Consider the following 27755-nt stretch of genomic DNA (forward strand, 5'->3'; position numbering starts at 1 on the left):
TTTATGGTAAGAACTTACCCTTGTTAAAACTCTTTCTGCGAGGCACACTGGGCTCCACAAGGCGCCCACCCTGACGCACTTAGCTTCTTTGGGTTGGTATGGCATTAGCCGCTGACACTTCTCTTGTCGTGAGAGTGTGGTGTATGTGGCTACTAACCGTTGTTGTCTCTTTTCCAGCTACTGCATTGGGCTGGTTAACTAAACTGAGCTCCTGTGCTGGGAGGCGGGGTGATATAGGAGGCGGCGATGTGCATTCTGGGAACAGTCAAAGCTTTGAGCCTGTTGGTGCCTCGGATCAAGATCCTACTCTACACCCCATTGTCCAGACTTGTGGAGCCCAGTGTACCTCGCAAAAAGAGTTTTAACAAGGGTAAGCTCTTACCATAAAACTCGTTATTTGAATTCCAAACACACGGGTAATGGTATCTCTCCCTGACAAGAGCATTCCGCAGTGTCTGTGCAGCGATACTGGACAAAGATGCTTTCTATGTAATACGAAGGGGGAGATTTATAAAAACTTGGCGAGAGATACTAGCCTAGAAGTACTAACCAATCAGCTGCTGTCACTTTCTAGGATGTGTTGGAAAATGACAGAAGGTAGTTGGTTGGTACTTATTTCTCTCTCCACTTTATCTCTCTCCAAGGTTTGATAAATCTCCCCTTCAGTTTGAAGCACACAGACTCTGCATATTGTACCTGAATAGTGTGGATGACCTCTTTGAAGACAGGAGACCTCTGTGTCCAGGTATTCACCATGTCCATAGCTTTGTCAAAGTTCCCTACATATTCCCCGTACATCTTCAGGAATGGAGCAAGCTTTTGCAGAATATCTCCAATCCGTGGGTTAGTATTCCTATTGGGAAATGTAATTTTTTTTAAATAAAAGCAATAGAATGTAACAATAAGCTCCACTAACAGGCTATAGTAAATGGGAACTTTGGGGTCAAGAGCCCTAACCATTGTGGCTACTGTATATTGACTTTGCATTTAACTTTTTTTGGGGGATGATGATAAACATCTCTAACTACCATATAATACTAAATCCGTAGCTCTCGTGTTCTCATGGTTTTCTGATGAAAGCAGATTGGATACATTGTTAATGATACAATTAATAAAATGTATCCAATCTGATTTCATTTGAAAACAAAACAGAAATGATTTTATTTTAAAGCAGCACCAGTAACCTGAAAAGTTCCATAATCAGAATATTTGAGCAAATGTCTCAAACTTTTTCTGAACTGTGAAAAAAAAAAAAGGATTGGTAGCTTAGATACTATGGGAGGACTTCAAATGTTTTGTCAATAGCAGCCTTTGATTGGCGCCCTACGGAGCTATTTAATTATTGCTCTCTTCGGGTGCGATGGCTGTCAGCGTTTGCATTTCACCTCCCAGCGTATGGGCGCCCAAACATTTAACGCGATTGCACCCAGCACATTGGTCGAGTTTAGCTGCTTTACGTGGCTACACCCAACCTTTATGGGCACAATCAGCGCAAAACAACTGAATTGCACCCTTTGATCTCCTGTCACTTTAGACAGGAGATCAGATGCTCAAACCTATTGAATACCTCCTTGTCACTCTTATTTAGCCTCAGTCTCTCTCACAAAACTCATACAGCATTTGAAGCTCTTTGCCTTAGATGATCCTCGACTAAAGGTCTCATCTCTCTCTTATACTCTTGATCAAGGTTTCGACTTCTCTGCGTGAATGGCATGAGGCCGCTTGGGAGGCAGACTTGGAAGAAACAATGAATGAGAATGACTAGTCAGTGATCTGGTAAAATGCAGCCTTCAGCTCAGTTTATGTTAAAGTAGAAGAGAATGTTCATAAATTATTGTATGAATGGTATGGGTGTGATACTGGATCCTGGTGGTCGAGATACTGGAGGTCACAGGACCGACAATGGCACTCCGACAAATAGAATGCTGACAGAAGACGAGGTAATTATTTCACCTCTCCCCAGTCACCTAGCCTAACCTGCCTGGGGTGGCGGCTAGGGCTAAGATAATGGGGGTGGTGATTAAAGCTAAGTCACAGATGGTGACAGCTAGGGCTAAAACTCGGGTGGTGGTAGCTAGGGCTACCTTCCCCCCTCTAGTGCCAATCCCTGAGGCACAAGAAGTAAAATCCCCAATAAGTGCTTGCATCAGGGCTAATTGGAAATTACAGCTGCTAATAGGATACACACCTAAGTCTTTTCATATAGTCTGGAGGCCCTGGCTCACATCCCAGAACTCTCCTTCTCCATTTGAGATTAGTAACCCTGTCCGCCTGTTAGCTGGATCTGAGCCCATCCACATGACTCTTTTCTTTCTCTTCTACCTCCTTCTGTATATGATTTTCTTCCTCTTTTCCATACCGCTCTCTCCTGCACCCTTTACCTTCTCTCTCCTACCCAGTTTGTAAAATTGGTCACCAACATTGGCGTATCTATAATGGGTGCAGTGTGTGCGATGCACATGGGCCCCTGAGCCCATTTCTCCTATCCTTACCTTTCCCGAGTCCATCGCTGACTGTGTGTGGGACCCCTCCTTTCCCGTAGCCGTCGCGCCGCTAATAGCGCACTGACCAGTAGAGACTCTGGCACAGTGCCAGAGTCTACAGCGCATGTGCAGGACTCCGAAAAAATGGCACGGCGGCCATTTTTCGGAGTCCTGCACATGCGCTGTAGAGTCCAGCACTGTGCCAGAGTCTACAGCGCTCAGAGCACTAGCAGCGGCGCGGCGGCTACGGGAGAGGAGGGGGCCCATACACGGAGTCTGCACACGGGTCCCCTCCTCTCTAGAGATGCCCCTGGTCACTAAGCTGTATTTTTAGTTCTGATTGAGATCAGCTTTGTATTGTTTATGTCACTCATTGTTTTTTGTATTGCTTTCAATAAACATTATTATTTATTTTTCTTGCATTATTCTAAAAATCAGGAACAGCTAAGAACACCACTGCCTGTAATTTGGAGGTGTGTAAAAATTTTTATTTGCTAACGTTTTTTATGGTTTGCAATTAAAATGTCCCCAATGTCTATCCACAAACTTTAATCAACAGATGGTAAAAGAATAAGGCAACGCACCACTCCTGGGTTATCCGCGCCTTAAGCTCTGGCAGAAGGAACTGGCCGTGAAAGCAGTAGATTGATGAAATATTAGAAAATATCCCAGTGGTCACTTCTGATGGAATTCCAGCCGCTGCTAATTCCATGCAGAATACCTGGAAAGGATTAATGCAGCGTGAGCTCATATGTGGGTTGTAAAGGCTTCATGCGGAGTGCTCTACATTAATTATGTACATTAGGAAGACAACTGTGCAAACAACGTGTTGCCCCAACCAATCAGACATTTACTGTTATTGCCTAAACACTACACTGAAAATGACATTAAGAACCCAGCAGTGGGTACGAGTTACAGCAGCTTTTAAATGCCAATTTATTTGTTGGTCAGTTGACCCTATGCCAGCAGGCAATTATCACGCAACTTTTTAGCTGCAGGTATAATGCAGCTAAACATATATACAGATTTTAAACTTTATTTTAATTGGTTATTTCACAGATAATAAGTTGTACCTGATCGAGCAGATGTAACCTCTTGACATAGGCTTCCTCAGTGTGGAGCAGCTCATTCGCAATGTTAAACAGCTTTTGTGGTTCTGTGCACTGGAAGGAAATTGTACAGAATTGTATTAGTCAGTCATTTATTCAGATTTTGCTGTCATGGTCTCCTGGGTTCCTCTTCTCTAGGACTCTCTTTCCTGCCACCATGTCAGCTGCACACACATTAGATATATGTTTATCACAGATATTTTCATGTAAGTAACCTTGTACTGTGTAAGAACTAGGGTCATATATGAAGAGGAATGTACGATAAGTCACGTGATGGATTGTGGAAAGTAATGACCAATAAAGTTGGGAAGGAACATTACAAAGTAGTATTCATTGCATTTAAAAAAATACTTCAAAGGGGGCGTGGCCTGGCTGCTGTGGAGAGAAACTGTGCTTCTCCTCAGCTCCTGCAAATACAACTAATAAAGGCACCTTTCCACACTCCCAGCCAGTTTTTGTCAGCCCCAAACACCCATCTATCCTGCTGCTGCGGTTTGGGGGGACCCGCGGAGTCGGGGAGCACTTTTAAGTGCTCCTGCGGACTGCGGCCTTCCCCCCAAGGTGAAGCCCCGGCCTTGATTTGAGGGACGGACCCGGACCGGCCGCTGGAGAGAAGAGCCCTGCCGCGGACGGTTCCTCCTGGGTATACAGCCGCCCTGCTCGGACCCTCCGGACGGAGAATCGTGCCCCGCTAGGTGGGTGAGTCTGCTCCGTGATCGGAGCTTCCCTGCTGGCCGAGGCGCCCGTTGTCCCCCGGAGTTGCGGAGGCCGCCGTGCCGTCTGACACGACCTCCCTCCCCCGCCTCTTCCACCCGCCTGGTAGCTTGGCGCGGCCGGCCCCCGGAGCCCGCTATCCTCCCGCTCCCCTCTGCAGCGGGGACGAGAAGCCTACTGACGGCATTACACCCGGGCCGACGCACAGATCCGGAGCGGCGGGGGGAAAGCACACATCTCTCCCCTGCCCCCTGGAGCTCATCATCAGACCGCTATCTACGAGACCACACCTGGTCCTGAACACCCCTAAACATTGTATATGTGCCAGTGAGTGCCCTGCTGTGCGATCCCGAGCGGCGTTGACCAACAGCAAGCTGCTGCGGGGGTGAGGCCTACGCTGCTCACTGAAGCCGGGGCCTAGAGTTACAGGACGGCCCGGCGGGAGGCTCCGGACCGGTGCGCGACCGTGGCGAGACCGGACGGCGCCCTGCGGTCACCCCTGGAGCCCTCCTATCAACCTGAAGACCTCCCTGGGATCCTCAGATACTATAATATAACGGGGAAACCCCTATAAAGCCCGCAGGCTCCACACATAAACCCACATACCTCAGACCAGCACAGCAACGGCGGCCATCTTGAAGGCCAAAATCACAGCACACAAGCTGCACAGAGACAGGAGCTCAGACTGAGACCCCCCTGACATTAAACGGCGGATCAGCTCACTGCCGGGTGGCTGAGAGAATACCTCAATCTACTCTCACCTCTACCCCCTGAACATCCAACCGTGCTCTATAGGAGCTCATACGAGCTGGTACTACTAGACCAGACAGCACCTTGGAACACCACCACCACTATACCGGTACTATCTGAACATCCTGCGGAGCCATCGGCCCCCCCCTGGCAACCACACACACTACGCCAACAGGGCCTTGGGCATCCTTAAAAGAAACCCCGGTCCCCGGGGGACCCCAAACCTGCTGGAACCTGAGAGCGTACACTCACTGCGCTGAGGCTCGACCATTACCCGCAGGTCATGGCACGCCCGACTGGGCCCGTTTGACCATCCCCCCCAAAGCGCCTAGCATGTGATCTCGATATGTACTACACTTGGTCTCGTGTGTGATCCTAATGATATAGGAGCTTCCCTCATCCTTCCCAGGTGTTGACAAACAACCTACCTCACCTCCGCCACCATGCCTAAAGGGGGGAAGAAGACGAACACTCACAACCTGGTGGGCTACTTCAAAAACCCCGCTCCATCCTCCACCCGGAGAGCAACCTCACCCCCACCTACTCCAGCAATATCTGACAAAGACTCAGACGATGACTCTTCCTCCACTCCCGCCACAAAGGCTGATGTCGCCCTCCTCCTATCCGAGATGCGCAACATCAAAAAATCAATACGGGCAGAAGTACAAGAGGCTATCTCGGGTCTAAAATCGGACGTGGATAGCCTGGGCACCAGAGTAGATGCCATCGAAAGAAAACAGGAAGAGCTTATCGCCTTCCAACAAGAATCAGAACAGGAGATATCTCAAATGCGCACGGATGTTATGCTCCTAGCGGACAAACAAGAAGATTTGGACAACAGGGGACGCCGGAACAATCTAAGAATTCGTAACGTCCCCGAGACGATAGAACAAAACCACCTCACGGACTATCTGCTCCGCCTCTTCCGTTCTCTTGCTCCCTCCGTCCCAGACGATATGCTTCTTCTGGACAGGGCTCACAGGGCTCTACGTCCTAGATCCCAAGATGCCAAAACACCAAGAGACGTAATCCTCCGCTTTCATTATTTCGCGGTCAAAGACCAAGTCTACGCCAAAACTAGGAGGATGACGACGATCCCGTTCGAAGGGTCCGACCTCTTGATTTTCCAGGACCTGTCGCCGGTCACGTTGAACAGACGGAGGGAATTAAAAGACATAACCAAGGCCCTAAGAGATCATAATATCCGTTACAGATGGGGCTTCCCCTTTGCACTCCAAGTCAGAGCAGATGGCAAATTCCTCTCCGCTAGATCTCCAGATGAGGCCCTTCAGCTACTACACCAACTGAACATCTCTGGCCCTCCGGCCACCCCTCATCACTCTCTCCCAGTCAACACCTCCCCTTCTCTCACAGCTCCAGCCTCAGAATGGACCACCGTCGGATCTGCATCACACACCTCCCCAGATACATGAACTACCATGTATAGAAGCCCAGGATGGGTCTTGTGACCACACGAGCCCACAACGGCCTACAGGGGGTCTTTCCGCAATATGCCAAGATCCCCAAACGATGTAGAGCCTTGGGCTAAGATAATGTCTACCATTTAAGGCCTTGTTGATCCTGTTGTGGGGGGTCCTGTGCGGGCCCTCGGGGCCGGGGTTCTCCGTGGCTGGCCGCGTGGGCTTCGGTCCCGGGAGGCCCGTATGGGGTGAGTTTTGTTTTTTCTTGTTCTCCTTTTCTACCTCACACAGGTCATAATATTATTGCTGTTAATATGCGTTCAGAATGCCATGTTTACCCCCAATTCTACTAATGCTGTTACCCCCCCCCCCCCCTTCCCCCCTTCCCTATAAGCTCCCCTAGCTTATTGTTTACATTGCGTACATTTAAATATAATATGATCGCACACGGGACCCGGTCTCCTCTCTGAGCAGCTGGGTTCACCCACCCCCCATTCGACCTTTAGGGTCGACGTCGGACGACCTAGACCTGCGGGTCTGTCTCTCCCTTGGGTCCGACTGACGAGAACGGACTCCCTCCGCCCTTTAACCACTGATGCTAATATATGCTTGTTTTTCATCTGTTCTCCTACTCTCTCTCTTCCCTCCTTCCTGATCTTCCTTCCTTTTCCTTCCCCCCTGTCTTTCAGAACTCCGCTGGCGCGCTCCCATATGAAAAGTGCTCTGTTCTCAAACCATGGTTCTTAGGATAATCACATTGAACACGAAAGGTCTAAATAGCCCACGCAAACGCTCCCTTTTATTTCAATCCCTGAAGCAACTTAAAGGCGATATTGTCTTCCTACAGGAGACCCACTTTACAGGTAAATCACACCCCGCACTTAAGTCCAAACACTTCCCACACACTTTCCATGCTTGCGACCCCATACACAAGAAGAAAGGGGTCTCTATACTCTTTGCTAATCATTTAGATTTCGTCCCCTCTGAAATAGTGAGCGACCCTGAAGGCAGATTCTTGTTGTTAGTAGGGTTGTTAAACGGGACCCTCTATACATTCCTAAATGCTTACGCTCCAAATCAGACCCAGGCTCCCTTTTTCCACTCCTTAAATAGCCTCTTAGCCCTACACAGACGCGGCAATGTGGTACTAGGGGGGGACTTTAATGTGACTCTAGACAGCGCTCTAGACAGATCTAAACCTCTGCCCAGATCCATGCGCCCTTCACACACGCGCAATGCAGCTGCTTTGAACCTCCTGCTGTCACGGCACCTTCTCTTCGATGCATGGAGAGTAAAAGAGCCGACTGCCAAAGACTACACCTACTATTCCCCCATATACGATGTTTACACGAGATTAGACATGATTTTCCTGAGTTCGGAGCCTGCACAAAGTATCATAGACACCTCCATCCACCCCAACACGTGGTCAGATCACGGTCCGGTCACCGTAGATGTCGCAGGCCCACACCCACCCGCTCGCCACCCTGTATGGAGACTGAACGATAGACTCCTTCTCAATCCCCAAACGAAAGCTCACATAGCCGCCGAAATATCCCACTACTTTGAGACAAACACTTCCCCGTCTGTCCCCCCTATGTTACTCTGGGACGCCCACAAAGCGGTCATACGCGGATGCATGATTAGTGCCTCCTCGTATAACAAGAAGGCCAGATCCAAACGCATCCGGGAACTCACGGACATGCTTGGCTCCCTCTCACTGAAACACAAAAAAACAGGGTCCGAAACGGACCTCTCCGCCCTATCTGCGGTCAGAGGTGAGTTAAACATGCTCCTGACGACGAAGGTGGAGACCAGCTTGAAATGGCTCAACCAATCCTTCTACGAAAAAGGGGATAAAGCTGACCGGTTGCTAGCATCCAGGCTCCGGGCTAAACTTACAAGGAACAACGTTATGTCTATCCAGCATCCCTCGGGTGTGAAGACTAGGGACCCCAAACGCATCACTGAAACTTTCTCTCGCTTCTACGAGAAACTATACAACGCCCATAAGACCACTCAGACGAAACCAGACTTTATTGGGGCTATCCGTACTTTCCTATCCCAATGCCATCTCCCTCGTTTAAGCTCATCGGTCTCAGCCGAATTGAATTCGGAGATATCCGAAGAGGAAATTGCCACTGTCGTCAAATCCCTAAAGCTTAGCAAAGCGCCTGGCCCAGACGGCTTTACGGCCGCTTATTACAAGACCTTTCTCCCCCAACTTACACCTCACCTCTCAGCCCTTTTCAATGCGGTCTTGCAGGGAGCTTCTTTCTCCAAAACGGCACTGGAAGCCAAGATAATAGTCATCCCTAAGGAGGGTAAGGACACATCTAGCTGCGCTAATTATAGGCCTATATCATTACTTAACTCAGATATCAAGATTTATGCCAAAATATTGGCTCTCCGTCTAAATAGAGTCTTACCCCACCTTATCCATAACGACCAGGTAGGATTTATCCCCGGCCGTCAAGCCCGAGACAACACGAGACGAATTATTAGCCTGACCCACCATATCAACCTCACACACACCCCTGCTCTCTTGCTTTCTCTGGACGCGGAGAAAGCATTTGACAGAATAGGGTGGCCCTTTATGTTTGAAACTCTGGCACATCTGGGCTTTCAGGGGGAATTCCTTACAGGGATACAAGCTTTATATTCGGCCCCTTCCGCTAGGGTATCTATAAACGGAGTACAATCTGACCCTTTGGACATCTCCAACGGTACCAGACAGGGCTGCCCACTCTCACCCCTGATTTTTGCCTTAGTGATAGAACCATTAGCAGCCAGAATCCGAGCCTCGCCCGACATCGGAGGGCTCGGAGTAGGGGACTCTGTCTACAAGATTTCCTTGTTCGCAGACGACGTCCTCCTGTCACTTTCATCACCTCATACCTCTCTACCGAACCTTTTTACTCTCCTGTCTGAATATGGACAGTTATCGGGCTACAAAGTCAACTGGTCCAAGACGGAAGCTCTCCCCTTCCACATTTCCCCTCCCCAAATAGCCAACATGCAAAACAACTTCAAATTCACCTGGCGCACCTCTAAAATCCGATACCTGGGGGTCTATATTACGAGCCGCTATGGAGACTTGTTTAAGGAAAATTTCTCGCCTTTGCTTAAAAATCTTAAGGCCGATCTCCATAAATGGCAATCATTAATCATATCTTGGTTAGGTCGTATCATAGCTCTGAAAATGAATATTATCCCCCGCCTCCTTTATCTATTCCAAACACTACCAGTGAAAGTGCCGGATTCGGTACTGGCACAAATTCATTCGTGGTTGCTACGGTTTGTGTGGAGAAATAAAACCCCTAGGATAGGGTTTTCTACCCTCCGCAGATCAGTACAAGAAGGGGGGAGAGGATTCCCAGATATCCGCCTTTACTATCTGGCCACCCATCTCAGCCAAGCGGTTGCATGGTTCGCCCCTACGCAGTCCATACGTTGGCTCCAGTTAGAGAGGACACTTAGCCGCACTCCTCTATCATCTCTACTCCTATCCCCTCCTAAATCTAGATCTCCCCATTTGCAACTCCACCCGGTTCTGGAATTCACCTGTCAGATCTGGGACTATTGTACACGCCATTTCCACATGCTATCAGCCCCTTCGGCGCTCACTCCATTGTGGGACAACCCTTCGTTCGTCCCAGGCCATTCCATGACCCGCTCGCACTCATGGTCGACACATAACATCCGCTTCGTTCTAGATGTATTGTCCGAAGGGGCCTGTACACCCTTACCGGAAATTGCGGCAAAATACGACTTCCCGGATGCGAACCCTTTTACATATCTACAGGTGAGACACTTTGTCTCGTCCTTAACAAGCACATCCCCATTCCAACCTCTCTCCACCCTGGAGTCCTACTGCTATTACAAACCGCTCGCCCGTGGAATCATATCCCAACTGTATTACCTTCTCCAGATAGGGGATAGGAAAACGACCCCGGCCTTTATACTCAAGTGGGAACAGGACCTTGGCCCGATACCAGATGACTATGATTGGTCAGATGTCTTTGCGGCTGCTGCGAAATCCTCGATCTCAACCCTAGTAAAGGAAAACGCATATAAAATCTTATATAGGTGGTATCTAGTCCCCTCTAGACTTCACAAAATGTTCCCCTCCTCCCAGCCATTGTGCTGGAGAGGATGCGGCGGTCATGGCTCTTTCCTCCATATATGGTGGACATGCCCTAAAATCGAGCTATTCTGGGATTCAGTCGCCCACTTGCTGAGTACAGTGCTCCAGACCCGGATATACAAAGATCCTTGGTCCTTTCTGCTAGGCCTCCCCAATGCCAATGCACCTCCGAACTCCGGTAAATTACTGACACAGATCTTGAACGCGGCTAGATGCGCAATTGCCCTAAACTGGAAAAAAAGGGAGTCCCCCCCTATACAACAGATCATCAACAAAATATGGTTCTTCGCAAGCATGGAAAAAATCACGGCATACCTCCATAACAGATCTTTTCAGTTCCTTCAAGTATGGGAACTCTGGTTTGACTCACAGGCCCCCGCACATGGAGCTCGACCCCCCGGGAGCTCGACGGCCATACTATTATGATCCCTGTACTCTCCTAGCCCGACAAGTAGCTCAGAGGATATCCTCAACATATCCTTTTCGTGTTCCCCGAGTAGCACTTTCCATTTAGTACTAGCGCCATGCGCGTACCAACGCAAAACGGAGGCATACCAGCGGCATTTCCCTAACCCTGCCACCTCTCCTCCTACTCTATTCCCTCCCCATCTCCCCTGTCTCTTTTTCTCGCCTCTCAGGTTCTACCTCTTTAGTCTCTACCCTCCTACAGTCATAATTACGAACCTGTGTGCCGGTTCCCACCCATCTGAATAGCCTATGTCTACCCTGAGACATAACTTTTTGCTGTTTCTTTGCAATGTGGGAACCACATGTTCCTTATTTTAAGGTTATACATCTGTTATCGGTAATGTCATGTTAGACAGAACAGCCCACCCCATGTAAGGGGGAAGGCTGCAGTAATGTTTGTACCCTGTAAAGTTTATACCCTGAAAATTAAAATAAACAATTTTAAAAAAAAAATACTTCAAAGAGCAACTAGACACAAAACAGTTACAAAAGATATACAGTATATACTTACTATCTGTTGAAGATATCACCCTCTCTTTCTGTCCTATATATACACATTGTCTAGGAGCAGGGGCGTCAGAATGTTTTATGTTAGGGGGGGGCAAGATTTAATTCCATTTTGGCGCTCCTGGAGCCGAAGCCACCTGGAAGAGGCGGAGACACTGGGGAGAAGGAGGCCTGGAGTCCAAGCCTGGGGGTGGAGGAGCTGCAGTGAAGGGGAGGAAGACCGAGGGACCGCAGCAGCTATGCTGCCAGCTGGCTGCCTGGGAGCATATTGCCGCTGCTCTGTCCCTCCCTGCACTGCATGGAGGGTGCAATGTGCTGTCTTTTAACTGTCCGCACATCGCTCCTCCTGTACATCGGTGCCTCTCACACTGCACGGAGGATGCAATGTGCGGTCTTTCACCTGACCACACATTGCTCCTCCTGTACATCGGCGCCTCTCATGTTTGGGGGGGGGGGGCATGCTGCCCCCTTGCCCCCCCCCCCCCCCCCATTCCAACACCCCTGTCTAGGAGTTATCCTAGGCTGCTCCCTCTCTTTCAAACCTCATACATTTATGCCACTTCCATCTTTGCAATATCATCCAATCACTGCAATTACGGCAACAAGGATGGTGTGGACGGTGCTCAGAACACAACGCATATGCCGGTGGGCTGAGAACTGTCTGCATCTAACCGTGATGTACTGGCTATGCACTCGGCGCTGCCAGCTGCAGCACTGCCCGCTGTAATATATGTAGTGGTACGCCCAGTTCCTGCTCTGCCAGGTGCATGGCTACATACATTACAGCAGCCAGAACTGCAGGGAGCACTGGCAGGGGCTCCTATCATTCTAACATCTCTTCTTCCCGCCAGAGAGGACCACCCAGCTGCAGCCAGCAGGGACCTGCCCAGGCTCAGAAAGCGGGGACCTGCTCAGCCACAGTTGGCCAGAGACAACCTGCCAAGCTGCAGCCAAAGGGAACCTGCCCAACCACAGCCAGCTAGGATCTGCCCAGCGGCAGCCAATGGAAATAAATCAATACATTTAATTAAATAAGTACTTATATAAATTATTAAAACAGAAATTTGGCTGGTACCAAAAATAAAAATGTGATAAAGTTAGGTTGCAACAAGTATATTCATAAAAAAGCTGATACAAGGATCAATCTTATGTTGTTACATAATGGCAAACCATTACTAATAGCCACAGTGTACCAATAACCACTAGATAGATAGTCATAGGGGTGTATTCAAGTCGGATTTCCCCCCGATTTGTCGGATTAACGGGAGTTTAAGGTCGAATCCAGATTCGACCTATTCAATCATACTCCCATTTATCCGACAAGTCAGAAAATCCGACTTGTCGGAAAGCACGTGTTACGGCTTAAGCCACCGATCCACATGTTTTCTCGGATTAGCGGCCAAATCCGACAGGTTTTAGCCCCGTTTATGACAATGTCAATACGACTTTAAAAAACTCATATTGGCATTGTCAGAAACGAATAATTGAATACTGCATTGTCGGATCTTTTCCGGCGGAAAGGATCTGACAAGCATTGAATACACCTTATAGCCAATAAAGTGGTAATGGTCTCAAAATATGTATTTATTTTTAATACAAAGTGTTATTAACTTCAGAAGAGTCTTCCAAATTAGAGAAAATTCAGTTGGATAACTGGCAACAGTAACGGTCAGCGGTATACTGAGCGCCGGGAGCCCGACCGCCGGCATACAGAAGACCACCCACGGTGTCAAATAAACACATCTAAGAATGTGTTTTTTATATAAATTTTTTATCATTTTAGGTTATGATCCTTTATATATAAACTCATCGAGATCAAATTAGCCCTTTTTTCCATATTCGGTAGGTATTTATTGCATACCACATATATATATTTTTCCAAAATTACTTTAGCAGTTTTTCTTAAATAGAACATCATTTTCATTTTTATTTTTCCCCAAACAAGTTACCCCTGATGAAGTCGATAAGACGAAACACGTTGGGTTTGTCAGTCAGAAAATCGCAACCTAGTTTGTGAAGATACTCCCTTCCGAGCTCGCACCTTGCAAAAGGTGAGGGAGTATCTAGAGTCCATCTAACAAACAGGTTGGTTGTGTATTTTTTTGGTTGTATTTTACTGATACAATTTTAAACTTTGAACTGTGTACAAAAAAAATAAGAATTTACTTACCGATAATTCTATTTCTCGTAGTCCGTAGTGGATGCTGGGGACTCCGTCAGGACCATGGGGAATAGCGGCTCCGCAGGAGACAGGGCACAAAAATAAAGCTTTAGGATTAGGTGGTGTGTACTGGCTCCTCCCCCTATGACCCTCCTCCAAGCCTCAGTTAGGATACTGTGCCCGGACGAGCGTACACAATAAGGAAGGATATTGAATCCCGGGTAAGACTCATACCAGCCACACCAATCACACCGTATAACTTGTGATCTGAACCCAGTTAACAGTATGACAAACGTAGGAGCCTCTGAACAGACGGCTCACAACAATAACAACCCGAATTTGTTTGTAACAATAACTATGTACAAGTATTGCAGACAATCCGCACTTGGGATGGGCGCCCAGCATCCACTACGGACTACGAGAAATAGAATTATCGGTAAGTAAATTCTTATTTTCTCTAACGTCCTAAGTGGATGCTGGGGACTCCGTCAGGACCATGGGGATTATACCAAAGCTCCCAAACGGGCGGGAGAGTGCGGATGACTCTGCAGCACCGAATGAGAGAACTCAAGGTCCTCCTCAGCCAGGGTATCAAATTTGTAGAATTTTGCAAACGTGTTTGCCCCTGACCAAGTAGCAGCTCGGCAGAGTTGTAATGCCGAGACCCCCCGGGCAGCCGCCCAGGATGAGCCCACTTTCCTTGTGGAATGGGCCTTGACAGATTTAGGTTGTGGCAAGCGTGCCACAGAATGTGCAAGTTGAATTGTGCTACAAATCCAACGAGCAATCGTCTGCTTAGAAGCAGGAGCACCCATCTTGTTGGGTGCATACAATATAAACAGTGAGTCAGACTTTCTGACTCCCGCCGTTCTTGAAATATATATTTTCAATGCCCGGACCACGTCCAACAACTTGGAATCCTCCAAATCGTTAGTAGCCGCAGGCACCACAATAGGCTGGTTCAGGTGAAACGCTGACACCACCTTAGGCAGAAAATGAGGACGCGTCCGCAGTTCTGCCCTGTCCGTATGGAAAATCAGATATGGGCTCTTATATGATAAAGCCGCCAATTCTGATACTCTCCTGGCTGAAGCCAGGGCCAGTAGCATGGTTACTTTCCATGTAAAATACTTCAACTCCACCGATTTGAGCGGCTCAAACCAATGGGATTTGAGAAAATCCAAGACTACATTAAGATCCCACGGTGCCACTGGGGGCACAACCGGGGGCTGTATATGTAGTACTCCTTTTACAAAAGTCTGGACTTCAGGAACTGAAGCCAATTCTTTCTGGAAGAAAATCGACAGGGGCGAAATTTGAACCTTAATGGACCCCAATTTGAGGCCCATAGACAATCCTGTTTGCAGGAAATGTAGGAATCGACCCAGTTGAAATTCCTCCGTGGGGGCCTTCCTGGCCTCACACCACGCAACATATTTCCTACAAATGCGGTGATAATGTTGTGCAGTCACCTCCTTCCTGGCTTTTACCAGTGTAGGAATGACCTCTTCCGGAATGCCTTTTTCCCTTAGAATTCGGCGTTCAACCGCCATGCCGTCAAACGCAGCCGCGGTAAGTCTTGGAATAGACACGGTCCCTGCTGAAGCAGGTCCCGTCTTAGAGGTAGAGGCCACGGATCCTCCGTGAGCATCTCTTGAAGTTCCGGGTACCAAGTTCTTCTTGGCCAATCCGGAGCCACTAGTATCGTTCTTACTCCCTTTTGCCGTATAATTCTCAGTACTTTTGGTATGAGAGGCAGAGGAGGGAAAACATACACTGACTGGAACACCCACGGTGTTACCAGAGCGTCCACAGCTATTGCCTGAGGGTCTCTTGACCTGGCGCAATACCTGTCCAGTTTTTTGTTGAGGCGGGACGCCATCATATCCACCATTGGTTTTTCCCAACGGTTCACAATCATGTGGAAGACTTCTGGATGAAGTCCCCACTCTCCCGGGTGTAGATCGTGTCTGCTGAGGAAGTCTGCTTCCCAGTTGTCCACTCCCGGAATGAATACTGCTGACAGTGCTATCACATGATCTTCCGCCCAGCGAAGAATCCTTGCAGCTTCTGCCATTGCTGTCCTGCTTCTTGTGCCGCCCTGTCTGTTTACGTGGGCGACTGCCGTGATGTTGTCCGACTGGATCAACACCGGCTGACCCTGAAGCAGGGGTTTTGCCAGACTTAGAGCATTGTAAATCGCTCTTAGCTCCAGTATATTTATGTGAAGAGACATCTCCAGGCTTGACCATACTCCCTGGAAGTTTCTTCCCTGTGTGACCGCTCCCCAGCCTCTCAGACTGGCATCCGTGGTCACCAGGACCCAGTCCTGTATGCCGAATCTGCGGCCCTCTAACAGATGAGCACTCTGCAACCACCACAGAAGAGACACCCTTGTCCGTGGCGATAAGGTTATCCGCTGATGCATCTGCAGATGTGATCCGGACCATTTGTCCAGCAGATCCCACTGAAAAGTTCGTGCGTGGAATCTGCCGAATGGAATCGCTTCGTAAGAAGCCACCATCTTTCCCAGGACTCTTGTGCATTGATGCACAGACACTTTCCCTGGTTTTAGGAGGTTCCTGACAAGTTCGGATAACTCCCTGGCTTTCTCCTCCGGAAGAAACACCTTTTTCTGAACCGTGTCCAGAATCATTCCCAGGAACAGCAGACGTGTCGTCGGGGTCAACTGAGATTTTGGAAAATTCAGAATCCACCCGTGTTGTTGCAGCACTAGTCGGGTTAGTGCTACTCCGTCCTCCAGCTGTTCTCTGGACCTTGCCCTTATCAGGAGATCGTCCAAGTAAGGGATAATTAATACGCCTCTTCTTCGCAGAAGAATCATCATTTCGGCCATTACCTTGGTAAAGACCCGAGGTGCCAAGGACAATCCAAACGGCAGCGTCTGAAACTGATAATGACAGTTTTGCACCACGAACCTGAGGTACCCTTGATGTGAAGGGCAAATTGGGACATGCAGGTAAGCATCCTTTATGTCCAGGGACACCATAAAGTCCCCTTCTTCCAGATTCGCTATCACTGCTCTGAGTGACTCCATCTTGAACTTGAATTTTTGTATGTACAGGTTCAAAGATTTCAGATTTAGAATAGGTCTTACCGAGCCGTCCGGCTTCGGTACCACAAATAGTGTGGAGTAATACCCCTTTCCCTGTTGTAGGAGGGGTACCTTGACTATCACCTGCTGAGAAAACAGCTTGTGAATGGCTTCCAATACCGTCGCCCTGTCTGAGGGAGACGTTGGCAAAGCAGACTTTAGGAACCTGCGAGGGGGAGACTTCTCGAATTCCAACCTGTAACCCTGAGATACTACCTGCAGGATCCAGGGGTCCACCTGTGAGCAAGCCCACTGTGCGCTGAAATTCTTGAGTCGACCCCCCACCGCTCCTGAGTCCGCTTGTAAGGCCCCAGCGTCATGCTGAGGGCTTTGCAGAACCCTGAGAGGGCTTCTGTTCCTGGGCAGGGGCTGCTTGCTGCCCTCTCTTACCCCTTCCTCTGCCCCGAGGCAGATATGACTGTCCTTTTGTCCGCTTGTTCTTATAGGACCGAAAGGACTGCGGCTGAAAAGACGGTGTCTTTTTCTGTTGGGAGGTGGTCTGAGGTAAAAAGGTGGATTTTCCGGCAGTTGCCGTGGCCACCAGATCCGATAGACCGACGCCAAATAATTCCTCCCCTTTATACGGCAATACTTCCATATGTCGTTTGGAATCCGCATCACCTGACCACTGTCGCGTCCATAAACTCCTTCTGGCAGATATGGACATCGCATTTACTCTCGATGCCAGAGTGCAAATATCTCTCTGAGCATCTCGCATATAAAGGAAAGCATCCTTTAATTGCTCTATAGTCAATAAAATACTGTCCCTATCCAGGGTATCAATATTTTCAGTCAGGGAATCCAACCAGACGACCCCAGCACTGCACATCCAGGCTGAGGCGATGGCTGGTCGCAGTATAACACCAGTATGTGTGTATATACTTTTTAGGGTAGTTTCCAGTCTCCTATCAGCTGGATCCCTGAGGGCGGCCGTATCAGGAGACGGTAACGCCACTTGTTTTGATAAGCGTGTGAGCGCCTTATCCACCCTAGGGGGTGTTTCCCAGCGCGCCCTAACCTCTAGCGGGAAAGGGTATAATGCTAATAACTTTTTTGAAATTAGCACTTTTCTATCTGGGTTAACCCACGCTTCATCACATACATCATTTAATTCCTCTGATTCAGGAAAAACTACAGGTAGTTTTTTTACCCCCCACATAATACCCCTTTTTGTGGTACTTGCAGTATCAGAGATATGCAAAGCCTCCTTCATTGCCGTGATCATATAACGTGTGGCCCTACTTGAAAATACGTTTGTTTCATCACCGTCGACACTAGATTCAGTGTCTGTGTCTGGGTCTGTGTCGACCGACTGAGGTAAAGGGCGCTTTACAGCCCCTGACGGTGTCTGAGACGCCTGGGCAGGTACTAACTGGTTTGCCGGCCGTCTCATGTCGTCAACTGATTTTTGTAATGTGCTGACATTATCACGTAATTCCATAAACAAAGCCATCCATTCCGGTGTCGACTCCCTGGGGGGTGACATCACCATTATCGGCAATTGCTCTGCCTCCACACCAACATCGTCCTCATACATGTCGACACACACGTACCGACACACAGCAGACACACAGGGAATGCTCTTATCGAAGACAGGACCCCACTAGCCCTTTGGGGAGACAGAGGGAGAGTTTGCCAGCACACACCCAAGCGCTATAATATATATGGGAACAACCTTATATAAGTGTTGTTCCTTATAGCAGCTTAAATATATCAAAATATCGCCAAAAAATGCCCCCCCTCTCTGTTTTACCCTGTTTCTGTAGTGCAGTGCAGGGGAGAGTCCTGGGAGCCTTCCTCACAGCGGAGCTGAGCAGGAAAATGGCGCTGTGTGCTGAGGAGAATAAGCCCCGCCCCCTATTTCGGCGGGCTTTTCTCCCGGAGTTTTAGATATCTGGCATGGGTTAAATACATACATATAGCCTCAATGGCTATATGTGATGTATTCTTTTGCCATAAAGGTATTAAATATTGCTGCCCAGGGCGCCCCCAGCAGCGCCCTGCACCCTCCGTGACCGCTTGGTGTGAAGTGTGTGACAACAATGGCGCACAGCTGCAGTGCTGTGCGCTACCTTCATGAAGACTGAAGAGCCTTCTGCCGCCTGTTTCCGGACCTTCAATCTTCAGCATCTGTAAGGGGGGTCGGCGGCGCGGCTCCGGGACGAACCCCAGGGTGAGACCTGTGTTCCGACTCCCTCTGGAGCTAATGGTGTCCAGTAGCCTAAGAATCCAATCCATCCTGCACGCAAGTGAGTTGAAATTCTCTCCCCTAAGTCCCTCGATGCAGTGAGCCTGTTGCCAGCAGGACTCACTGAAAATAAAAAACCTAAAAACTTTTTCTAAGCAGCTCTTTAGGAAAGCCACCTAGATTGCACCCTGCTCGGACGGGCACAAAAACCTAACTGAGGCTTGGAGGAGGGTCATAGGGGGAGGAGCCAGTACACACCACCTAATCCTAAAGCTTTATTTTTGTGCCCTGTCTCCTGCGGAGCCGCTATTCCCCATGGTCCTGACGGAGTCCCCAGCATCCACTTAGGACGTTAGAGAAATAAGAATTTACTTACCGATAATTCTATTTCTCGTAGTCCGTAGTGGATGCTGGGAACTCCGTAAGGACCATGGGGAATAGCGGCTCCGCGGGAGACTGGGCACAAAAGTAAAGCTTTAGGACTACCTGGTGTGCACTGGCTCCTCCCCCTATGACCCTCCTCCAAGCCTCAGTTAGGATACTGTGCCCGAACGAGCGTACACAATAAGGAAGGATTTTGAATCCCGGGTAAGACTCATACCAGCCACACCAATCACACCGTACAACCTGTGATCTGAACCCAGTTAACAGCATGATAACAGAGGAGCCTCTGAAAAGATGGCTCACAACAATAATAACCCGATTTTTGTAACAATAACTATGTACAAGTATTGCAGACAATCCGCACTTGGGATGGGCGCCCAGCATCCACTACGGACTACGAGAAATAGAATTATCGGTAAGTAAATTCTTATTTTCTCGGACGTCCTAGTGGATGCTGGGAACTCCGTAAGGACCATGGGGATTATACCAAAGCTCCCAAACGGGCGGGAGAGTGCGGATGACTCTGCAGCACCGAATGAGAGAACTCCAGGTCCTCCTCAGCCAGGGTATCAAATTTGTAGAATTTAGCAAACGTGTTTGCCCCTGACTAAGTAGCTGCTCGGCAAAGTTGTAAAGCCGAGACCCCTCGGGCAGCCGCCCAAGATGAGCCCACCTTCCTTGTGGAATGGGCTTTTACAGATTTTGGCTGTGGCAGGCCTGCCACAGAATGTGCAAGCTGAATTGTACTACAAATCCAACGAGCAATAGTCTGCTTAGAAGCAGGAGCACCCAGCTTGTTGGGTGCATACAGGATAAACAGCGAGTCAGATTTTCTGACTCCAGCCGTCCTGGAAACATATATTTTCAGGGCCCTGACTACGTCCAGCAACTTGGAGTCCTCCAAGTCCCTAGTAGCCGCAGGTACCACAATAGGCTGGTTCAAGTGAAACGCTGAAACCACCTTAGGGAGAAATTGAGGACGAGTCCTCAATTCTGCCCTGTCCGTATGTCAAATGCTCTATAGTCAGTAATATACTGTCCCTATCTAGGGTATCAATATTTTCAGTCAGGGAATCCGACCACGCCAGGCCCGCACTGCACATCCAGGCTGAGGCGATTGCTGGTCGCAGTATAACACCCGTGTGAGTGTATATACATTTTAGGATATTCTCCAGCTTTCTATCGGCAGGTTCCTTTAGGGCGGCCGTATCAGGAGAGGGTAGTGCTACCTGTTTAGACAAGCGTGTGAGCGCTTTATCCACCCTAGGGGGTGTTTCCCAACGTGCCCTATCCTCTGGCGGGAAAGGGTACGATGCCAATAACCTTTTAGGAATTATCAGTTTTTTATCGGGGGAAACCCACGCCTCATCACACACTTCATTTAAGGAGAGAGAATTGACTACATAGGAGAGGAATGGGTTAAACATCCTGTGAGGGGTGGACCTAGCTGTGAGGTAGTACAGCCTTAGGAAAGGGGGAGGGTTAGGGTATATATAGGCTGGAGTGGCCATTTTAGGTCTCTTTGCTTGCTGAATTTTCCTTCCCGCCCTCCCGCCCTAAGGGTAGAAGTGGTTTTGTTTGACGCGGAGTGCATTGGCGTTTAATTGCTCAGCTGTTTTCATTCGTTGGCTATTTATAGGCGGAAAAGAACGGCAGTTTGTAGTTGTATGGTTTTTATAGGTAGTAAGTTTCAGTGTTATATGGTTTAGGTGCACTCACCTCCATCGACTTAATGGCCGCTCGACCACCCATCCGGGAGGCAGCGGCAGGGCACCCAGGAGCGGTGGGAAGTCACTGTGGGGGTTGTGTTGACACCTATTACCGGTTTTGATAGGGTGCTGGACGGTTTCGGTCAGTTTACCAATTTAAGTTTACCAATAGTTTAATAGTTTAATAGAGCCGTTCTTTTTTCTGCCACCATTATGCCGGCTGATTCGGCATCTTAACAAACTTTCCCCAATTACAGGTTTTGCTATGGTTAGGGTCAAATAAATAGCTAGCAATTTTTCTGCCAAAATCATGTCTCCGTGTCTTTATTTACTGGTATAAAAGGTAACTAAGGTTTACTTCAATAAAAGGGGTCCACCAAATATCACTAGGATGTTTATTCCTCGGATACAGGAAAAACTACAGGCAGTTTTTTCTCACCAAACATAATACCCTTTTTAGTGGTACTTGTATTATCAGAGATATGCAATACATTTTCATTGCTTCAATCATGTAACGTGTGGCCCTAGTGGAAGTCACGTTTGTCTCCTCATCATCGACACTGGAGTCAGTATCCGTGTCTGTGTCTGCCATTTGAGGTAACGGGCGTTTTAAAGCCCCTGATGGCGTTTGAGACCCCTGGACAGGCACAAGCTGAGTAGCCGGCTGTCTCATGTCGTCAACTGTCTGTCGTAAAGAGCCGACCCTAGGGGGTGACAACTCTATAATAGGCAATTGCTCCGCCTCCATCTCATTTTCCTCCTCAAACATGTCAACACAATCGTACCGACACACCGCACACACACAGGGAATGCTCTGATAGAGGACAGGACCCCACTAGCCCTTTGGGGAGACAGAGGGAGAGTATGCCAGCACACACCAGAGCGCTATATATAGACAGGAATACCACTATAAAATGTGCTTTTCCCTTTATAGCTGCTGTTAGTATCAAAACTGCGCCAAATTAGTGCCCCCCTCTCTTTTTTACCCTTTTCTGTAGTGCAGGACTGCAGGGGAGAGTCAGGGAGACGTCCTTCCAGCGGAGCTGTGATGGAAAATGGTGCCCGTGTGCTGAGGAGATAGGCTCCGCCCCCTTCTCGGCTGCCTTTTCTCCCGCTTTTTGGTGAGTTCTGGCAGGGGTTAAAATACATCCATATAGCCCTGGGGGTTATATGTGGTGTATTTATGCCAGCCAAGGTGTTTACATTGCTGCTCAGGGCGCCCCCCCCTAGCGCCCTGCACCCTCAGTGACCGAAGTGTGAAGTGTGCCTGAGTAACAATGGCGCACAGCTGCAGTGCTGTGCGCTACCTTGTTGAAGACTGATGTCTTCTGCCGCCGATTTTTCCGGACCTCTTCTTGCTTCTGGCTCTGTAAGGGGGCCGGCGGCGCGGCTCTGGGACCGAGCTCCGAGGCTGGGCCTGTGTTCGGTCCCTCTGGAGCTAATGGTGTCCAGTAGCCTAAGAAGCCCAATCCACTCTGCACGCAGGTGAGTTCGCTTCTTCTCCCCTTAGTCCCTCGATGCAGTGAGCCTGTTGCCAGCAGGTCTCACTGAAAATAAAAAACCTAAAACTAAACTTTCACTAAGAAGCTCAGGAGAGCCCCTAGTGTGCACCCTTCTCGGCCGGGCACAAAAATCTAACTAAGGCTTGGAGGAGGGTCATAGGGGGAGGAGCCAGTGCACACCAGGTAGTCCTAAAGCTTTACTTTTGTGCCCAGTCTCCTGCGGAGCCGCTATTCCCCATGGTCCTTACAGAGTTCCCAGCATCCACTAGGACGTCAGAGAAATTCATATGTTCAATTGTATGTTATTAAAATAACTTTTTACTAATTGGCCTGTTGGCCTCTTGTTTGGGTAACTATTTGGTGAGGGGTGTCTGTTACAGGTCCCCAGATTTAAACATCCTCCAGTCTACATTCCTACGAAATTAACGCTGGAAGAATTGTGTAATTACGTTTCACTTTAGCGCACTTGGGAATTTGTTTTTTATATATATTAGGCCGCACTTTCATCTTCCATGTTGCAACTACTGGGGTGTCACCCACGATACGCAGTCAATCTGGGTATCAACGTATAGAAATATATAAAGGGGCACTCTCCAGATTTCCAGATGTGCCAAAAGTACATTTATTATTGAAAAAGTATAGAGAGCTGAGTATGCTCTTTAAATAATGAATATACTTTTTGCACAATTGGAAATCTGGAGAGTGCATATATACACACACACACACACACACATACACACACACACACATAGATATATAGATATATATATATATATATATACACACATTTATTTATATATATATATATATTAAAATAAATCAAGTCCAGAAATAAGATCCCAATTAAAACATACAATAATAACATGCTCTGTGCTTAGGTTTACCTGTGATTTTCTTAGGTTGTGTGTTTGTTGTCTTTCTACAGCAGTAATTATGGTAATTTGCTATTTATTCCATGAAAGCTTTATAAATCAGAGCACTCGCCTTCCATGTATAGCATTAATGACCATTGATTAACAAACTGCTGACTCAAGGGAAATAAGGAAATCTATCTTCATTTTCTTCCCATTAGTTCATATTACAGGGAAACAGTGAAGACTTTTAACAACTGCAAAGTGTTTATTTTAAAAGAACATAAATGTTAAGTTGGTAAATTTAATTAAACTATAATTAGCATAGTTTTCCTCCAGATTCAATTAAATGTTTTTCCATTTTCTCAGTTAAGTCGCCAACAAATGTGATCAGTGTATATGGAAACTGTTTCATTGCGGAATAATGTCCCGACATGAGAAGTGAACACACTGATCTCCTCTGAGTGGTTTGCATTCTGTCTAGTTTTACATTTTTTTATTATTATATACAGCACTGCTAACATTACGATCATCACTGTTACAGACATTGGGGGTCATTCCGAGTTGATTGCTAGCTGCCGTTGTTTGCAGGGCCGCGATAAGGCTAAAAATCGGCATTTATGCACATGCGTATGGGCCGCAATGCGCACACGCGTCGTACAGGTACAAAGCCAGTTGTGGTTGTGCACAGGGTGTAGCGAAGTTTTCAGTCGCACTGACGGCCGCCAGAAGATTGACAGGAAGGGGGCGTTTCTGGGTGTCAACTGACCGTTTTCAGGGAGTGTTTGCAAAAACACAGGTGTGTCTGAAAAAACACAGGCGTGGCTGGGCGTTCGCTGGGCGGGTGTATGACGTCAAATCCGGACACGAATAGGCTGAAGTGATCGCAAGCAAGCAAGCAAGCAAACAAACAAAGCATCTCTCCAATGGAATGATTTAAAACCATAATCCCCAGAGCCAATTACAGGAAACAGAGGAAACAATTGATTCAAATAAAAATTCTATAAGATAATGTCCCAGTACTATTACAGAGATAGGAGAGATATAGGACAAGCAACTTGTACTGAGTTCTATAAAGACAGTATATTAAACACAGGTCTTGTAAGTAGTATGTGAAACATTTTATTACCTGTATTTCCTGTAATCAATACATCCAATGTTATAAATTACAGCAGTCACCATAATATAATGTAGTCTGCTGAACATTGGTTTCTAACCGATCCATAGGCTAGGAGCTTGTAAGGGCATAATGCTGTCCCATAAGGCACATAGGGGCAGATGTAACCTGGAGAAGGCATAAGGAAGTGATATGTGCAAGGTGATAAAGGCACCAGCTAATCAGCTACAATATGTAAATGAACAGTTAGGAGCTGATTGGCTGCTGCCTTTATCACCTTGCACATATCACTGGTTTATCACTTCCTTATGCCTTCTCCAGGTTAATACATCTGCCCCATATAGCCCAAATGTATTAAGCCTTACAAAGTGATAAAGTGAAGATGAACAAAGAGTGATAAATGACCAGCCATTGAATTCAAAGGGGCACAAATGTTAAATACAATACAATTCAATACAACATTGGTTTCTAACCGATCCATAGGCTAGGAGCTTGTAAGGGCATAATGCTGTCCCATAAGGCACATAGGGGCAGATGTATGGAGAGAGAATTGACAGCATTGGAAAGGAATGAGTTCAACATCTTGTGAGGGGTGGACCTAGCTGGAAGGAAAGTACAGCCCTTGGAAAAATGGGAGGGTTAGTATATATAGGGAAGGATAGGCCATTTTGTTTCTCTCTGGTTGGTGAAATTGCCTGCTTGTGTGGGTGAGTGCTGCAGTGCAGAACTTCCCATTTTCAGCTCAGTTTCCCTGGTTGCATTTAGGTTTTTTCTAAATTGGGGTATATATCTTTAAGCCCTGCATCCCGGCATTTACTGTACTTTACAGTGCTCCCCTGCATTTCTGTTGGAACATGGCTTCCCGCCCTCGTCGTTCCGCCGGGCCACCAGCCCGGTACCGCGCTTATGGCGGTGGGGCTGGCAGGCCTGGGGGACGGGGCTCCGTCCCCCGGGGCCTCCACGGGCTCGGGCGGGAGCGCGGTACGGCGGACCAGGTCGGCCTCGCCGCTGTGGTCCGGGCCGGCTTTGCCGGGCGGGCGTACGCGGCGGGGGGGGCCGGGGGTCCGGTCCGGCCGCCCGGAGGTAGACGGGCATCAGCCCTCGCCTCCGGGAGCGGCTGAAGGAGCGGTGGTGTCCGGCGCCCGCGGGCGTGCGCATGCGCGGTGCGGCGGGCGCCCGGCCTCTATCACCCCCCCCCCCTGCCACGGCCGAGTGTAAGGGCCGGGCGGGGGGGAGAGGCCGGGCGGGGGTCGGCTGCTCGCCGCGCGGGGCTGGGTACGGAGCCTCGCGCGGCGGGTACTTCAATGGCGGCAGGCGGGAGCTTGGTGCCTGAGAGCGGTGGGATGCGCGCACGAGGTGCGCGCGCGTCCACGCTCGCCTCCGGCGGCAGGGGCCGGGTGGGGAGGGGAGGGGGGAGAGGCAAGACAAATGTTTATACAGGAGACGGGCAGGGGCGTGCGGGGGTGGCACAACGGGGTGCAACAGGAGGTCATGAGGCGCGCGAGCCCGTGCCCACGGCGAGCGGCGCCGTGCGTTTCCCTGTCTCCCCAATTCACTCCCCTGGAGCCGGAATACAGCGGCCTGCGGGGGAGGTCGGGGGACAGGGAGTGGGTTAGTGGCCGCAGGGCTGCTGCACGCGCAGCATGGGCTCGCGGCGGCCCCCCCTCAGCGGCGACAGATAGTTCCGATCCGCAAGAGGGGGGCGTATTCGGAAGGGGAGAGCGAGGGCAGTGGGGGCACCGACAGGGGTGCCTCCGCTTTCCCGCCGAGGCGGCGGGCGCCCGGTTCACGCCAGTCGGCGAGCGCTTGGTCGCGCGCGGGCCCCGGCTGAAGGGCCGGGGACCGCGTTTTGGGGCGGTCACGACCCCTCCGGAACGCTGGCGTCGGCCCTGGCCACGGTGGTGGAGGTATTAGAGCCGCTAGCCGCGGCTGCCTCCCCGAGGGCGGCGGTAAGTTCCGGCGCGCCTGCGGTAGCAGACGGGCGGCGGGCTTCGGCGGCGCAGCGCGTGGCACGCGCTTGCCGGGAGCTCGGGGCAGCCGCTGCGGAATTGGAACAGGGTCCGGGGCAGGACACGCAGGGGCGCGCCGCGGCAACACCCCCCTCACGGAGGGCGCGGCATGCGCCGCGAGTGCTGGATGGGTCCTCCGCTTCTTTCTCTGTTACAGGGGAGCTCGGGGAAGAGGAGATGGCAGAGTTCGAGGAGGATGACGTCGGTTTGGCCACGCCGGAGGATTCCATGTCGGGGCAGTCGGCGGCATCAGGTGAGGTGGTGCAGTCGGTATCGGGTTCCTCCACGAGCTCTAGTCCTCGTAGTTCTTCCTCTTCATCGTCTCTGTTGTCGCAGGCGTCCGACGTCAGTAGCACGACTAGGGCGAGGAAGCGGGCGACGAAATTCGCCAAGAGGGCAGCGGGCCAGCAGAAGAGGCGTAAGAGACGCAAGCGGCTGGGCGAGGAAGCTCGTAGGGCCAGGAAGCGCCGCGATTTGCCCAGGGTCGTGCGCTGCGAATATACTGCTGTAATGCGGGGGCTGCGAGATAGTTGATGCAGGAAGATTCGTAGAGGGGACTTCGTGGACGTGTTCGTCTTGACGAAGGACGCGAAGAGGGAGTATAAGGCGGCGGTCGCAAAGAAGGGCATCGGGGCTGAGGCATTCCGTACCTTCGATAATTGGCTGGCCGGGTTTTGGGTCTTCGCGGCATGTTACCTGGAGGACAGGCCGAACGAGCACATTAACGTAATTCGGTACCTGCATCTCGTGCATGACATGCAGCGCACGTCTTCGGGTTCGGAGTGGCGTAAGTACGACCAGGAATTCAGGGAAAAGCAGGACGGTTTGCAGGTCATGGATTTTGGGTTCAAGGACGTCGAGGTCTGGCTCAAGGTCACGCGGGCTTCGCAACAGGCTGAGGAGCCCCGGAAGCCGGGGGCGGACGGGCACCGCGCAGGGTCGTCCGCCCAGGGGCCCGGCGCGGACGGCGGATTGGCCAAGCCAGGTAGGTCGGGCGTCCGCGCAGGGGGGCGAGCCGCCACAAAAGGAAAATGTTTCGCGTTTAACAACGCGGCGTGTTCCTTCGGCAAACAGTGTCGTTTTCGACACTCATGCCTGCAGTGTGGCGGATCCCACCCAGCCT

At 49.6% G+C, this 27755-nt stretch overlaps 1 protein-coding gene across 2 annotated transcripts in view; it reads right to left on the reverse strand.

Annotated features, from left to right (window-relative positions):
- FGD3 (FYVE, RhoGEF and PH domain containing 3) overlaps positions 1 to 27755 on the reverse strand; it is a 421797-nt gene that overhangs the window by 155495 nt on the left and 238547 nt on the right. For both annotated transcript variants that reach the window (XM_063940801.1, XM_063940800.1), the window contains exons 5-7: positions 3557 to 3646; positions 3068 to 3204; positions 697 to 853 (exon numbers count right to left, since the gene is read on the reverse strand). In XM_063940801.1, coding sequence (XP_063796871.1) covers positions 697 to 853; positions 3068 to 3204; positions 3557 to 3646 — 384 coding nt within the window. The remainder of the gene's footprint in view (positions 1 to 696; positions 854 to 3067; positions 3205 to 3556; positions 3647 to 27755) is intronic.

Source organism: Pseudophryne corroboree, chromosome 9, assembly GCF_028390025.1.
Source record: "Pseudophryne corroboree isolate aPseCor3 chromosome 9, aPseCor3.hap2, whole genome shotgun sequence".
In the NCBI taxonomy this organism is placed as follows: domain Eukaryota; kingdom Metazoa; phylum Chordata; class Amphibia; order Anura; family Myobatrachidae; genus Pseudophryne; species Pseudophryne corroboree.